At 42.4% G+C, this 17,682-nt stretch overlaps 1 protein-coding gene across 1 annotated transcript in view; it reads right to left on the bottom strand.

Annotated features, from left to right (window-relative positions):
- Window positions 1-17,682, bottom strand: part of LOC147880318 (uncharacterized) — a 144,377-nt gene that overhangs the window by 64,869 nt on the left and 61,826 nt on the right. The window contains exon 5 of the mRNA XM_087371152.1: window positions 773-852. Within this exon, the coding sequence (XP_087227278.1) occupies window positions 773-852 (80 nt within the window). The remainder of the gene's footprint in view (window positions 1-772; window positions 853-17,682) is intronic.

The following is a 17,682-nucleotide window of genomic DNA, read 5'->3' as shown; positions in this document are numbered from 1 at the left end:
TAATGATGCCAGAATACACACTGTGACATGTCTATTTCATCTAATTGCATCCGTTTTCCTCCACATTGCTAATATGTGGAAGACATAATTATCACATTGAGTTTATAATCAGTTCATGGGAAAAAAGACTTCTAATGTCGGGGACTGGTAGTGTGGCTAATGCAGGGGTGATGCACCTTCTCCATAGAGATGATATCCCTTACCTACGTAGTGGACAGAAAGACAATTATGAGCCAAGAGATTCACGATGCCACTACACCCTCCAGGCAACAGCCCGAGTTCTCTTCAAAGGATAGTATTTGATAGACAATCTCTAGCATCACAACTCAGAACATTTGGGGAGCACTATGCAGCCTTGTGATAAAGGGGTAGTGTTGCCACCCTTCCAGCATACAGTTGGATATCATATAGACATGGTGCACCATTTCCAAGCAAGGTACAATCCACGAAGAGTGCCTACAGGCACTAGCATTTCTGCCAGGCATGGCCTTCAGTCATGTTATATATTTTCACCGATCAGGGAATCTGTTGGTGCTAGAGCCCACTACGGGTTTTTGGCACCTGCTCACAATTTACTGTAGGCAGTGCACTGGGACCCAGACAAGCACACTGAAAGGTAGCCAAGGTTCTCTTTCAGTGCCTGACATACAAGTAACTGTAAGAATTGTTTTCAAAGCATTTCATAGAAGTACATTTCTCTGGAACAAAGAAATACAAGCCTGCAAATTTGATAAAATAAAAGGAACACTTTAGACTCCAACTGTTTAAGTACCTGTACTGGAAATGTGCTCAGCAAGATGGGAACAGCATAGTATGATCCCATCCGTGGTAAACCTTGAAAAAAGTGAATTCCTATAAAGGAAAGACAAGCCTGAAGGTCAAAATACTGCAGATTCTAAGCAATCCCAAACTAGCATTCTATAAATGGATGTACTTTTTGACTCTGAGACAAAACTACATTAATAAATGCTTATAGAATATAATTGAAAGGAGTGCATTTGAAATGAACATGAACATATTGCAGGTATGCATGAGAGTGCACAATAATTAGGAGTGATAGAACATTGTAATATGTCAAAAGTGTCAATAATTTTTTCCTAAAACCTCACTGAGAACTTAAATTTGTCATAGCAGACCATGACTGGGAATGTCTATATAGTTTAAGAAGTAAATGCTGAAGTAGGGTCGTCAATATAGTTTGCTTCTTAAAACTTCTTCCCCTTGATCTAGATACAATCTTCTGCTTCACAAGAGTAAGATATATTAGCAAATAAGCTTTTGGCATTCCATTGAATATAAGGCAATCTTGTACAATTTTATATGCAGATTGTAATCCAGTTGCATGAGTCTCAATCTAATGGGATTGCAATTCAAATGGGTAAAAGGAATCCAACTTGCCATAGTTGCAAAACTCTTGACCGTGAAGGTTGAGAATGTAACAATCAAGAAAAGAAGAACATGAAGGTTGAGGATGTAGCTAGGAGAAGGTAATGCCACTTACTACATGTGTTGGTGGAGGGGAAAAAAATCCTTAATCCAGGTCCTCAAAATAGTCTCCCTTTGAATATCCTTGGACCATCTTTGCTCCACATCCAACTACCTCGTAAGAGAATGACCTATATCTATTCCATTGGTCTTTAGACGTTTTGTAATTGCATTGAGACCAAACTCCATGTGGGCACTTTATACATGGCAAGCTGGCAAGCTGGCAACCAGCTTGAAAACTGTCTTGTTGAGATAAATAACTTGCACTACAAATGCCTGAAATGGCTCCAAACCCTGAGTAGCCCTATCCCTAGTGAGCATGTATATGTTGTCGTCTTTTCATTCTGCATGAATTACATTGTAAATTTCTTGGCTTGTCTTCTTTCCTCACCCTACTTTTTCAAGATGGTGCTAGACTCCAGAGTCTTTCCCTTAAGGCTTGTGAGTTGTGTGTGAACTCATGAAAGCATTTTTTGAGGGTATTGAGTTTTTGTGATAGATCAGAGTTGCTTTGTTAGTGATTATGGCTTGCTACAAGTGTCTGTGAGAGTGTAAGAGAAAAATCCATTCATGTCAATAGCTTGTTTTACTCTTTTACAGGTTCTACAAATCTGTATGTGTAAAGGGCTGCAGCTTTGTTGAGTGTTTCCTCCTAAATTGTTTCCAGCTTGGGAACCATCTATAACAACAACATAGAAGGGTTCAGTCTTTGAACCAGATTCCCTTAGGCCACAAAGAACATTCAACATTGCACATAGGGTGGTGCATCTTTGTGAAAATCCATAGCAACATCACACTCGTAAAATAATTTGGCACCTTATGTCATTATTATCCAAGCTACATACTCTATCTTTGTAGAGCAGATAGCCATCTTCAATATTATAAATTTTCCATATGAGTCTTTTATCACCAACCTATGTTGTGTTACCATTACCATGCAACTTCTCATTGAAAGCTCCTCCATCTATTACACTCTTCTCAATAAATACTTTCCAAATTTCAAAAAAGAGAGGATCATGCACACATTTTTCTTTTAACTCCAAGAAGTCATTTTGGAACTAAGTAAGCTCAATTCATTTACTGTTCACATTTGGCTTAGGAAATGTACTACCATATTGAAATTTACCTTTTGATATCCCAACCGAATATTAAATTCTTGCATTAATTCAGGCCATCTAATACTTTCTTTAGCAAATGTAATCTCGAATTTAGCACCATATAAATAGTGCCTCCATTTCTTCAATACATAAACTATAGCATACAGTTCCTTCTCATATGCCAATTAATTCCGTTGAGCACAGTCTAATTTCTTACTTTCAAAGCTATTGGTTGACGTCTTTGTCGAACTACCACTTCAATAGTAAAGATCAATAGCACCTATTTCAACCACAAATAGTTCCTTGGGATCCACTACCTTTAAGACAGCTACAGCTACTTTTAGTTTTTCAAAACTCTTCCTTTGAGGTTCATCCCAAATGAAGGTACTTTCTCTGAAGCTAATCCGTCATCGTCAAAATAGCTATTTTAGCATATTCTTGGATGAATCTTCTATAAAATCCAGACAAACCTAAGATGTTTGTAATTCCTATTAGTTTGTTGGATGTGGCCATTCTAATATGTCCCTTTTTAGGATCCATACAAATTCCTTGTTGTAGTATAATATGTCCCAAATATCGTACTTCTTTGGCAAAGAATTTGCACTTGGATTCTTTAGTAAAAAAAGAGCTATCTCTAATAGATCGAACACTTTTCTCAAATGTTCTATATGCTTCTTTCTTGTTTTACTATAGATGAGGATATCATTTAAAAATAATACATTAAATTTTTATAGATATGGCCATAAGACGCTATTCATAAGTGTCTTACATGTTGCTTGAGCATTGGTTAAACAACATGAAATTACATTAAATTGATAATGCCCATATCTAGTACAAAAGATAACTTGGGTATATCTTCTTTTATATTTTGTACTTGGTCGTATCTAGATTTTAAATCAAATTTAGTAAAACATTTGGCCTCTTGCAATTGATCAAAGAGCTCATCAATGCAATCATAGAATATTACTTTTATTGTGATTTTATTTAAAGCTTAGTAATGTATGAAAAGTGCACGGTACCATCCCTTTTCTTTACCAATAAAATTGGTGCAGACCAAGATGAGCTACTCAGTTGAATTTTAACCTTTCAATGATATTCAGCTAGCTGTCTTTTTACCCCGCATTCCTCTATTTGGTGAAGTCTATAGGAAGGTTATACAAACAAGGGTAGACCCAACAAACACATCTATTTTATTATCCAAGAAAGTCATATCAAAAAATATATTTGAGGTCAACTAAATCATTAAAAAAATTGTTATGCTTTTCAAACAACATCAAGTAAAATTTTAGTCTGTTCAAGAGGAGGAGAAATTAAATCATCAATAATATTAAAACCACAAATACATTCCTCGCATTGTTGGTTTAGGAGTTGTTCAAATTCCATCAAACAAATAAGTGGAGAATTGCCACATTATGATCCCTTTGAATTTGGAAGACCCTATTATGTAGAGATATATACAATGATATGGTGGTATAGAATAGACTATGACTTAGTCTATTTTAGAGTTGTTGTGTGATCTAGTACTTGGACTTATATATACCAACTACTTGTACTTCATTTGGTTGAACATTTCAATTGGAGTTCACTTGCGTTTACTTCTTGTTCTCTTGTGTTCACAACTCTTCTCCATTCTTGTTCCTACATGTGGTATCAAAGCTAGTCCTTCCAGCCCTGTCACTTGCTTCCCTAATCTCCCGCGTGCTCCTATTGCACTTCTATCACGGAGAAGAAGTTAGTTCTTACTGGTCAACTTCTCTTTTGGCTGTCTTGAGCTCCCACGAGCTTCGCGTGGTCTTGAGCTTCAATTTTGTTACGAGATTCTGCACTAGGAAGCACTCCTCAGCTGAGTGACTTGGTTTTGCATTGCGCGTGCATTTTTTTCAGGCAATTTCGGATATCGGAAGTTATGTAGCTGTGTGGGGCAACCTGGAAGAGTCTTGAGTAATCGTATTAGGGTTTTGCCCCCCTTTTGGAGCTGTTCGTGCTCTCAGAATTTCATTCTAAGCGAGAAATCAGAAGATACCAGCAATATCACTTACGTTTTTCTGTTTTCCGACTGATTTGACTGGTCGTACTCAGGTTTTACCCGCCTTTCGAAGCTGTTCGTGCTCTCAGAATTTTGTTATGAGCAACATATCAAAGATACCAGCACTATCACTTACGTTTTGCTGATTTTTGACTGATTTTTGTACATTGCACCTACAAACAGCTTCGTACACTGCCTCGCCATCCGTACTGCCATCCGCACACCTCAATATTGCTGCCCATTGCCTCTCGAGCTCGCCATTTGCATCTCCAGAATTGGATTCAGCTTGGTGGTTCGACTTTTACTCCTACTCTAGCTCGAGATCCTTGCTTCAGCTCATTTTCAGCCTCTCCCAGTTGGTTCTTGCAGATAACATTGTGTAGGTGTCTTGTAAATTGCATTGCACAGGTGTCAGTGCATTTGGGACAGTTTTTTGGCTGCACATTCAGTGCAAGTCATTGCTCAGGTGTTGTGCATTTTTTAAGCCAAGTGTTGGCTGTAAGTTGATGCACTTTTGGATGCCTATTGAGAAAGAGTTTGTATTGCATTGTGAGCCATTTCTGGGCTGAGATTCAAGCTGATTCTTTTTGGCACACACACACATTGCATTTGACCCAGTGTTTGGCTGTGGTTGAGGACAGTTTTTGGGGTAGAAATATAGTGCTTGATTGCTTGTATGCTGGAAGGGATTGAGGTTTGAGCAGAATTTTTGGGGCAGATTTACTGCTATTTCAGAGCATCCACTGTCAATGAATGCCATTCCCACAAAAGATCACAGGAGGTTTGATCGAAGGGATGCCCAAGCTTTTTCTTTGATTGCATTGTTTGTGGAGACACACATTAAGTCCACTATAAAGTCTTGCAAGACTTCAAAGGCAGCTTGGGATAGAGTGAAAAGTATGTGGAATGTGAAGAATGAAGCAAGAAGCATCGCTTTGAATAATAAGCTCAATGACTTGTCCATGCAGGAAGGTCAAACTATTTTAGATCATATTGCAAGATTACTGACATTTGGGATGAGCTCGCAGCTATTGATGATAATATAGAAGATAAAAAATTGGTCTCTATCACCCTCAAAAGTCTAGCACCCTCATACAATATGTTTGTTACTTCCTTTACTATTATGCTTACGGCTGCTCCACTAAGTTTTGAGGAGTTAGTTGGCTTGCTCTTGCAGGAAGAAATGCAGCCTTCCAATTCAGCCCATTCGAGTGAGCAAGCACTTGCCACTCATGGAATGGGTAAAAGACCAACCATGCTTATCAGCCCAAGAAGGAGGGGAATGCAAACACAAATGCAGGGAATGCAGATAAAGGTGCAAAGGTGAAGAAAGGCAAATGAAAAATTGCAAGAAGCTTGGTCATTACATTGCAGAATGCCAGAAAAGGATTGCCAATGAGAAAAGAGGCAAGGCACAAGTAGTAATTATGTGGCACCAGCTGAAAATGCCAATGCTTCACCATCTCATGCAAACTTTGCACAAGAGGGAAAGGATTACGTGTTTATTGCATTTCAGGAGACTGCTTTGGTTCGAGGGGGGATTTAGTTGCACATGATGCTTCTCTTGCTTCATCTAGGGATTCTTCATTTGTTGCAATAGATACTTGGTATCTAGATAGTGGTATTTCTTAGCTAGTTCATGCATTGCCCCACAGTCACACATTGGGATGTAGCGAAAAGGGTTCTCAGATATGTACAGGGTACACTTTCCTATGGGTTGTATTATGCTCTAGATGTGGACATTTCTCTGAGTGGCTTCACCAACTCAGATTGGTCAAGGGACATCGATGATCACAGGTCCACTTCCGGCTATTACTTTTCCTTGGGTTTGTAACAAGCATTCGGGGCATTCTCACCATATTCTTCACCAACATACTTCTTCAGATCGGGATGTGCACTCTTATGTGCAACAGCTACTTGGGGTCATTTACGGGTTCTCTGCCCTTGCTATGCGTAAAATGAATGAAATATATTTTCTATGATTGGGGTCAATAAAGGTTCTCTACCTTGAGTAGTCCCTCTAAAATGAATGTTTGAGGTGTCAATAAAGGTTCTCAGCCTTGGATAGTCCTCCTAAAATGATGTATTGATTTTATATTTGTCATAAGCGGCTCCATGTCCCTCATGAGTCCTTGGAGCCAGGAGGGGATGTACTGTGGGAGCCATGTATTGGCTTTGATAGGTCTATTTATGAGGTCTGACATGTGAGTTTTAGGATGTTGGTGCATTGGTCTCCTAGATCTCCGAGTCACAAACTCTAAGGTTTTCTTGATTTTGTTACCAAAAAGATTCTCAAGACGCATCCATGTCGCCTTGGCCGTTGATTTGAAGCCGACGTGATGAACCAAAGTATCATCGAGACAAAGTTCGATGATAGCAATAGCTTTTGAGTTGTGTTGCTTCCATGTCTTGAGGAGTTGTGGGAGCATCATCCTTCATAGCATCCCAAACATTTTCTTTCATGAGGCGCAACTGAACCTTAGTTTGGCAAGAAGGCAATCCTTCCCCCTTGAACTTCTCCACGAGCAATGAGTTTGAAGAGAGAGAACTCATTGTGTACCTCGGGAAATTGCAACTTCAGAGTTCAGCACTTTAGGAGTGGGAAAAGAGATGAAACTGAGGGCTAGAACTGAAGGCATAAGAGGTGGAGGGTAGAGATGTCATCATGCGGGAGATGGAGCAGCAATTTGTGGGCCAAATGAGGATAGCTCAGCTCCTGTGGAGGAGAAGAGGCAATGAGCAGCAATGACATGCATAATGATGCCAATGGTTGATGTAGCAGCAGCTCTCTTCAAGTAGGTTGTTTCTTCAAAAACGGGCTCCAAATGAGGTCATTTTCAAGGCGACCAGTAGTAGAAACATCTCCACAACAGTAAGCAACCATTTCCTTCACAAAAACACCCCCAAAACAGCAAAAACGAGCTGTTTTTTAGAAAAAAATGGGTTATTTTTAAGCAAAAAACGACCTGTCTTTTTCCTCTATGAAGACGCCCACTAATGCCCACAAGAATCGTGACCGAGTTGCTCCTGTTCACGTGGGCAGCAAACCAAGATCCATAGCTTCTGAAGGTGAGGCTAAGGTAGGAGAAGAGAACAAGATGGGGAGAAAGGAGTGGAAGGGAGCTCAATCATGGAGGAGAGGATGGCTTTCATTCGCGGGCTTCCCTCATCCTCTAGATTGAGCATGGAGAATGGAAAGATAGGAAAGGAGGCTCTGATACCACATGAAGGTGCATGGTGGGGAGGGAGAGAGAGAGAGAGTAGGCTAGGGAGAGAGATAATAATACTCAAAGAGAGACATAATACAAAGGAAATGAAATAGAGAGAGGGTAGGCTAGGGAGAGAGATAATAATACTCAAAGAGAGACATACTGAAATGGAAATGAAATAGCAAGATCAATGTACAAATTGAAAGTACTAACATGCACGAAGGTACATGGTGGAGAAGGGAGAGAGAAAGGGTAGGCTAGGAAGAGAGATAGTGATACTCAAAGAGATACAAACTGAATTGGAAATGCAATGACTAAGCAATGAACAAAATGAGAGTACTGACATGTAGACCAAAGAGCTTGTATCTTGATACTTTATTAATGTGACAAGTGACAAGTACAGCATATATATAGAGCGCACATACACATATGAGTATCAATGCATATGGGACATCTCCCAATGTGACATGTGGCATCCATAGGATACACTAGACTAAAACTCACACTAGGACTCACTAGAACAAACCAAAACTAACTCAAATTGACCCCATTTTCTAACACCCCCCATGGAGGAAAGGTGTGGAATGGAACCAAGAACAGAATGAGACAATGACAGTCATCGAACTGTGCAATGATGGTCTAGAACTAGACATGGCTTCCATGCTAACTCAGAGGCAAGTGAGCATGGCTCAGAGGCTAGTGAGCATGGTATAGACTCAAAGGCTTGCCTAGCATGGCTCAGAAGCTCATCATGCATGGATGCATGACCAACTCAGAGGTCTATCATAAATAGACCTATCAAAGCCAATAAATGGCTCACATCCCAGAAATCACATGCCAGGCCTCATAAATGGACCTATCAAAGCCAATACATGGCTCCCACAGTACATCCCGTCCCAGGGACTCATGAGGGACATGGAGCCGCACATGACAAATATAAAATCAATACATCATTTTAGGAGGACTGCTGTCCAAGGTTGAGAACCTTTATTGACACCTCAAACATTCATTTTAGAGGGACTACTCAAGGTAGAGAACCTTCATCGACCCTAATCATAGAAAATATATTTCATTCATTTTACACATAGCAAGGGCAGAGAACCCGTAAATGACCCCAAGTAGCTGCTGCACATAAGAGTGCACATTCTGATCTGAAGAAGTATGTTGGTGAAGAATATGGCGAGAATGCCCCGAATGATATGTCGATGTCGGGGCCATGGGAGCAGCTACTCTCAAAATGTCGCGATGTGAGTCACTAAGATCGGAGTAGAGCCTAAAATTTGAGCAATTATGCCCAAAGGAGGCAAAAATGCCCAAACGAATGTACCAAATAGTAACAAAATTAAAAATTTTTTAATGAAATCCCCAAATATCTACATGCAGGAGACATCAATACACCTCAAAGGATGCAAAAAGCAAAAAATCTCTAAAATTGGAAAATTAGGGCTTAGCAAAAAAGTAGGGTTCAAAATAATTTGGGGCTTTTTGAAATTTGTTGTATTAGAATGTTCTTGCAGCACTCAAGAGAACCCTCAAAGTATGATATCACCAAAAAAATTTAAAAATGAGAGCAAAAATGGCAGATGGTGTTTTTTTCAATCTACGGGCAACGGCGGCTGTTTATGGACGTAAAGATGAATGGTGGTCAAATATGGATAGGTCAGAAGCTCTCCGTGATCAAAGCATTTGACGGAGCCTACATCTCTCAACAGCTCATGTAGAGGCATCACAGTTGTGCGTAGAAGATATACCACATGAGCAGAGGCGATGAAGATGCAGGTCACGCTAATGCAAGTCTGCGTAGAGCAGCAGCACGACGGGATAGTGCACCTTCAAATGATTGTCGATCAGCAAGATACGTAGCAGTAGAGATTGCAATGCAGATAGCGTAGATCACAAGCAGTTGATTGGAGGCGACGGGAAGCAGTGAGCAGATCATTGACTACGTCTGTTGCATCGTTTCCACACTTGAATGCCGTCTGAAAACAGCTCGTCAATCGGACATCTTCTCCACTCCTTCCTGGTCCATAGCAAATCGTTGCTTCACCACGTTGCTAGCTGGGTAGTTGATTTGATTACGAGGAACCATGGCGAGGCTAAGGTAGCTGATGGCAAGCAACCATGGCAAGACTAAGGGGCGGCTTGATGTGGCTCCATCAACTCCCTAGGTGAGGCTAAGGATTGGAAGGGAGCTCTACCAATGTTACGCTCTAGCCGAGGTAGCATGACCTCGGAAGAATCAGTCGACATTTCCCTTATAGGATCTATTATTGTAATATATGTGTTTGCGCTTTATGTAAATGATCGGGAGGGATTAATGTCAAGGTCCTAGGTGAGGGCTGATAGCACCAGACTAGATAGATCTGAGACCAGGGGCCTAGTGCAAAGAATGTGCCTAGGGGCAAGGAATTAAATGCATCCCAAGAGAGGGGTGAAATGTTGCATTAGAAAGGCCCTATATGGATGACATGTGGCATCTAGATCTATCTAGGGAATTGGGGTCTGTCAAGGCTAGTGAGAGAAGTGGAGAATTGTGGATTTACGTGATTTAGAGATTGCTCTCTCTCTCTCTCTTGCTGGGAAGCCTTGGCAGAATTGGCTGGGTGGAAAATCGTGGTGCTACTCCCGTGATCAGTAAGTAGAGGCTAGGAAAGAGAAATCAGGTAACATTTGGTATCAGAGCCTAGGTTAAAGGGCGGAGAGGACGTAAGAAGCTGTGCAGCGCCAATCGACGAATTAACCTGGTGAAGCTGCGACGTGACGAACGGAGGCTTCTGAATGGTGGCTTGAGCCTGGAAGTCCCGTAAGCTGGTGGCAGGTAGCAGGTTGGTGGAATCGCTGTTAATTCGGCGACGCCCACGAACAAGGACTGGTGACAATTGGTATTGCGAGAGTGCCACAATTGAAGGCGGGCTGGTCGACGTGCAGTGACGGGTTAATAGCGCTGACCGTTGCGTGAGCAGGTATCCACCCGAAGGTCGGGATGGACCTGGGATGCACAGTCTCAAGGCCTTGCTGGGCCACGGGTGGTGTCTAAGGAGTTTACATAAATCATTCGACGAAGTTAGGGGTAGGTGGCGCAGAACGACGGAGCGCAGTGGAGCGTGGTGGTCTTCGGTGAGATTTGTGGAAGGGCGACGCGCAGGCTGGAGTACGGGGGATCTGAGAACCTGTGACGATTGAATATGGTTGACAGCACGCCGCCATCCGTTCCGCCGTAGCCTTGGCCCTCCAAGCTCACGTAGACAGTTCGTAGTTGGGATTTTTTTTTGGCCACCAGTTCCGCGTATATGCTGTAGCTAGCTGATTGCAAATTGCTCGGGCTGCAAGCTATGGGATTCGAAGTCCAGGGAGCACTCTATCTATTTTCCTTTTGGTTTTCGTTATTCCTGTTTTGTCGGAAGCAATTAGATTTTCTTGGTCATCATAGGTCGCAGTTGATGATGCCATGGCAAGAATAGATTATGCCTGTGTGTTTCAGTCGGAGTCAGATTGCAGGAATTTCCCTAGTATAGGGAAAAGCGCCATCTGTGAGACATGCTTGTATTAAATGCTTGATCAGTGTGAATGTGGGATTGCAGGAATTCCCTAGTATAGGGAATTGTGTTCATAGTGTCAGTACCCTGAATTGTGTCAGCTTGTGATTACAGTGTTCTAAGGGTGTTTATAAAAAAAAAAAAAAAAAAAAAAAAACCCCAAAACAAAACACCTATTGATTTAAATGGAAGCAGAAGAAGGGGCTTCCAGGAGGGACCCTGGTGAATCAGGAGTCCGGCCGACCCAGCAGGGATCGCGCCCAGTAGCTCATACGTTATCTGGCAGGATTGCATTGCTGGAAGATGCCTTGCAACAGTTGTTAGCACAGCAGTTACAAGCCAATGCAGGGCAGTCCGAACTTAGGAGAGCACTACAGAGTATGTCTGCCAGACCTTCTCGAGAGGAGAAGGGAAAGGCTCCAATGGAACCGGAGTCTAGTGTCCATACGGTCGAGCCTAGGAAGGCTAAAGTGCCAATTATTGCCAATTACAGACCGGAAAAGTATTCTGGTCGGATGAACGACCGTAGCTCTGATGTCATTGACACCTGGCTACACAAATGGGACGAGGCGTTCGCCATTTGTGAGATCAGAAATGACATCAAAAAGATCCGCGAGGCCACCCATATGTTTAGTGAGGCAGCGGATCGGTGGTGGATTAAACAACAAAAAGATGGCATAGCATCCACTACCTGGGAGGGGTTTAAAAGAGAGTTCAGGAAACACTTCTTACCTCCTGACGAGGCATCCCGAGCTTGGGATCAATATAGGAACCTTCGTCAGAGAAATTTATCAGTGGCAGAATACACTGATAAGTTTCGAGAGAGTGTAATGAAGGTTGACGAACCCCTGCCTCAATCAATCCAAGTGAAAGATTTCATATTTGGATTGAATGATCGAATAAAAATGGAAGTTCGGGCTAAGTACGCGAACACGCTAGATGATGCAATAGCTATAGCCCTGAACTACGAGGATGCCAAGGGCAGCAAGCCAAGTGGGTTTGCACAGGTCGGAACCCAGTATGGGTATCCGAAGAAATCTGGGTTTAAGAAGAAGTGGGCTAGTAGAGGGAGTGGTTCGCAGCCGAGTGGTCAAGCCAAGCAGGCGAGACCGGCTGAAACTCCTAAACCAAGTACCACCATTGGAGTGAAGAGAAAAGTAACTCCAATGGCAGCCCGGGCTTGGTCTAAGTCTCCCTTGAACCCGGAACAAAGGGAAAAAGCGAGGAGGGAAGGCTTATGCTTTGGTTGCCTTCAACCTCATCAGTGGAGAGATTGTCCACGTAATAAAGATCGTCGGATGGCTGAGATGGTGATCTCAGAGTGCGACGTGGAGATGCAGGGAAGTCCCAGAGCGGAAGAGATGCAGATTCAGCTAGCGGGATCTTCTCAGAGGTTAGTACCTTGTTTGTTCTGTGTGTCTGTTGCTAAGTTAGTGACGAGTGCACCTGATAACATCCTATCTAAGCCCGCAGCAACGGGGTATACAGCCTTCAATGATACGGAGTTAATCAAAATGAAAGGGCAAGTGGCCAGTCATGATGTCATTGTGTTGTTTGACTCAGCGTCAACTCACAATGTGATTAACTCCAAGCTCGTGAAGAGGCTGAAATTAAAGACAAGTCCATCTGACTATGCGTACACAGTCAGGATGGCTGATGGAAGTTCAACTGAAGTATGGGACCAAAGGGTTACCCAGTTGGAGCTTCAGATTCAGGACTATACTGAGAAGCTTGATTTTGAAATAACCAAGCTTGCTCATGCGGATATAGCCCTGGGAATGGCGTGGCATTCTAGGAAGAATCCAGCCATTGATTGGAAAAAGCACGTATATCAATTCAAGATGAATGATGTGCTTTATGTCTTGCGAGGTGGAAAAGATATACCTCAGGGACCGTTGGTTTCCGTAATGGAAATCAGAAAGGCTCAAGTAGAGTTTTTATACCTTTGCACAGCATCGGTAGAGTCAGTGGATGAGTCTTCGGCTAGCACTGATGTTACGCAAAGTGGTGAGATGGCCAAGCTGGCTAATCTTATAACAGAGGAATTCTCTGAATGTTTTAGGGATGAACTACCTTATGGGTTACCTCCAGAGCGGAAAGTTCAGCATAAGATTGAACTGATCCCGGGGGCAGAACCTGTAAATAGACCTCCCTATAGAATGAGTTTTACTGAAGAAGCGGAGGTGCGTAGGCAACTGGAAGAATACCTCAAGTTGGGGCAGATTCAACCAAGTTTCTCACCTTTTGCTTCACCAGTGATATTAAAGAGGAAAAAGGATGATACGTTTCGCCTCTGTATTGATTACAGAGCATTAAATAATATCACTGTTAAGCACAGGTATCCGATGGCTCGGATTGATGATTTGCTAGATGCATTATATGGAGCCGTGATTTTCAGCAAGATAGATCTTAAGTGCGGCTATCATCAGATCCGGATTAGAGCCGAGGATGTGCATAAAACCGCTTTTAGAAGCAGGTTTGGTCATTATGAGTTTTTGGTAATGCCCTTCGGACTTACCAATGCTCCAGCGACCTTCGTCATGCTTATGAATGATTTACTACGTCCGTATATCGGAAAGTTCGTAGTACATTTTATTGACGATATCTTGATATTCAGTAAAAGTGTTACTGAGCATTGTGAACACTTAAGGATAGTGTTCAGTACTTTGAGGAAAGCCAGTCTTTATGTGAATAAAAAGAAAACTATACTGTGTATGGTTAGGCTTGAGTACTTAGGGTTCATAATTACTCCACAGGGGGTAGAAATGGATCCGAAGAAAGTGGCTGCGATACTAACTTGGCCAATCCCTCAGAGTCTGACCGCGTTGCGATCATTCTTGGGATTTGTCCAGTTTTATAGAAGGCATATCAAAGGATATTCCGAAATAGTATCGCCATTGACTGATCTGACCTCAGATAAAGTACCTTTTATTTGGGGACAGAATCAACAAGAAAGTTTTAACACCATAAAACAAGCTGTGGTCACAGGACCGGTGTTAAAAATAGTTGATCCCCAGAAACCGTTGTTCCTAGAAACCGATGCAAGTGGCATTGCGGTAGGAGCAGTCCTCCTTCAAGAGGGAAGGCCAGTAGCCTTTGAAAGCAAGAAGCTTTCTCCCTCTCAAAGGAATTGGCCAACTCATGAACTGGAGTTGTATGCTGTTATCCATGCTTTGAAAACATGGAGGCATTATCTGTATGGTTCAGAGTTTTATGTGGATGTGGATCATGATACTCTGAAACATTTCTGTAAACAGCCTGACTTGAGGGGCCGCCAAGCTAGGTGGGCAGAGCTCATGCAGGAGTTTAATCTAACGATTTGGTACCGAAGAGGAAAAGACAATAAGGTAGCTGATGCGTTGTCTCGCATTATGCACAACCTGAGTTTCACGGTATTAGAGAGTGCTCTAATGACCGAGATCAAAGAAACTCAAAAGGTGGACAAGTTTGTCCAGAGCTTATGGCCTAAAGCTCATGTGTTAAAACCCGGGGAAAGTGAAAAGGATGACCTGGCATCCAGAAAAGGCCAAACTTATGCAAGATATACCATAAGGGATGGTATGCTAGTTAGAAATGGCAAGGTTGTAGTACCTGGTCAGAATGATCTCAGGCAGAGAGTCATTCGACAATGCCATGATAGCCCGTGTGCGGGACATCCAGGTGTCGAGAAGACATATGATCTCGTGAAGCGAGATTTCTTTTGGCCAAAGATGAAAAAGCATATTCATGAATATGTGACACGGTGTTTCTCGTGTCAGGTAAGTAAGGCCGAGCGGGTGAAGCCACCCGGACTTTTACAGCCCTTGGAAATACCACTAAGTAAGTGGGAGAGCATTTCCATGGATTTTATTGTAGGGCTACCTGCAACACAAGGAGGGTATAATTCTATCCTTGTGGTGGTTGATCGTCTAACCAAAATGGCTCACTTCATTCCGACTAGAGAGTCTATTAGTGCCCCGCAAGTAGCGGATTTGTTCATTAGACATATATTTCGTCTGCATGGATTGCCTAGATCCATAGTGTCAGACAGAGATGTCAGGTTTACCGGTCACTTTTGGACAGCGGTATTTGAGACACTAAGGGCTGAGTTGGGAATGAGTAGTGGGGATCATCCTGAGACGGATGGTCAGACGGAGAGAGTCAACCAGACTTTAGAGGATATGCTGAGGGCATATGTGTCATTGAGGCAACATACATGGGACAAGTGGTTGCCATTGTTGGAGTTTGCCTACAATGATAGGAAACATTCATCTACTGGGTTCAGTCCGTTTGAGCTGAACTATGGTTATAGGCCAGCCAATCCAACTATAGTTGGAGTACCTCAGAAAGTGCCTAGTGCCGCGAACTTTGTAGTTCAGATGCGGGAGATGCTAGCACTTGCGAGAGCTAACATCCGCCAGGCTATGGATAGAGCCAAGGTGTATGCGGATGAAAATCGGTCTATAAGAGTATTTGAAGAAGGAGAAAAAGTTTTTCTCAGAATTCCTTCGCACTCGAAGTCGTTGACTTCAGGAGAGTGTGCTAAGTTATCACCTCGATACTGTGGGCCGTGGTTAATTCTAAAGAGAATAGGCAGTGTAGCCTATAAATTAGAATTGCCACAGGGGTGTAAGGTGCACCCGGTTTTTCATGTTTCACGTTTAAAGAAATTTTTACATACTGGTGACTCACTAATCGAAGGTGTGGTTTTGTTTCAGGAGATAGAGGATATTGCAAGGCGCAAACCAACAAGAATCCTGGACCGAGGAACAATGCAAATACGAAATCGGAAGATACCCACGGTGTTGGTTGCATGGCATGGTCAGCCTCTATCCGAAGCTACCTGGGAATCCGTATATCAGTTGCGGAGAGTGTTCCCAGACTTTATCATCGAGGACGCTGATGTCTGAAGAGGGAAGGAATGTTACGCTCTAGCCGAGGTAGCATGACCTCGGAAGAATCAGTCGACATTTCCCTTATAGGATCTATTATTGTAATATATGTGTTTGCGCTTTATGTAAATGATCGGGAGGGATTAATGTCAAGGTCCTAGGTGAGGGCTGATAGCACCAGACTAGATAGATCTGAGACCAGGGGCCTAGTGCAAAGAATGTGCCTAGGGGCAAGGAATTAAATGCATCCCAAGAGAGGGGTGAAATGTTGCATTAGAAAGGCCCTATATGGATGACATGTGGCATCTAGATCTATCTAGGGAATTGGGGTCTGTCAAGGCTAGTGAGAGAAGTGGAGAATTGTGGATTTACGTGATTTAGAGATTGCTCTCTCTCTCTCTTGCTGGGAAGCCTTGGCAGAATTGGCTGGGTGGAAAATCGTGGTGCTACTCCCGTGATCAGTAAGTAGAGGCTAGGAAAGAGAAATCAGGTAACATTTGAGGAGAGGGGAGCTTCCATTTGCGGGCTTCTCTCATCCTCTAGGTAGAGTGAGAAGAAGGAAAAAATGGAAACAAGGCTCTAATACCACGTGAAGGTACATGGAGGAGAAGGGAGAGAGAAAGGGTAGACTTAAGGAGAGAGTTAGTGAAGATGCAAGACATGGAATGGAAAGGAAAGTAGAAGAGCAAGACTAGGCAAACATAATGGAAATGAAAGAATGCTAGAAAGAAATGTACAACCAAGCAAAGTACTTACATGATCAAGAAAGGCTTGAGGCTTGATGATTTGACATGAGAAGGTACAATGTCTTTATAGGATAGGCACACACACTCTGAGTATCAAATGTATATGGGATAAGTCCCATAGTGACACATGGCACTCTAGGATATAAAGTAGTATAGTACTACTCTAGAACACACTAAAAGTCACTCAAATTAACTCCATTTCCTAACAGATAGTGATACTCAAAGAGATACATACTAAACTAGAAATGAAATGACTAAGCAATGAACAAAATGAGAGTACCCACATGTAGACCAAAGAGCTTGTACCTTGATACTTTATTAATGTGACAAGTGACAAGTACAGCTCTTATATAAAGCGCACACACATACATATGAGTACCAATGCATATGGGATAACTCCCAATGTAACATGTGGCATCCATAGGACACACTAGACTAAAACTCACACTAGGACTCACTAGAACAAACCAAAACTGACTCAACTTGACTCCATTTCCTAACAATGTAGACCAAAGAGCTTGTAGGCTTGATACTTGATTGATTTGACACTACACAAGTATAGCTCTTATATAGAGCACACACACATATGAACACCAATGCATATGGGATAACTCCCAATGTGACACGTGACATCCATAAGACACGCTAGAGCTAGAACCTACTAGAACACACCAAACTGACTCATCTTGATTCCATTTCCTAACACATACTA

The sequence above is a fragment of the Dipteris shenzhenensis genome, chromosome 32 (assembly GCF_047967505.1).
Source record: "Dipteris shenzhenensis isolate YYH24624 ecotype China chromosome 32, Dip_SZ_1.0, whole genome shotgun sequence".
In the NCBI taxonomy this organism is placed as follows: Eukaryota; Viridiplantae; Streptophyta; class Polypodiopsida; order Gleicheniales; family Dipteridaceae; genus Dipteris; species Dipteris shenzhenensis.
The sequence above is the reverse complement of the archived record's forward strand: the minus strand, read 5'-3'. Positions and strand labels throughout refer to the sequence as shown.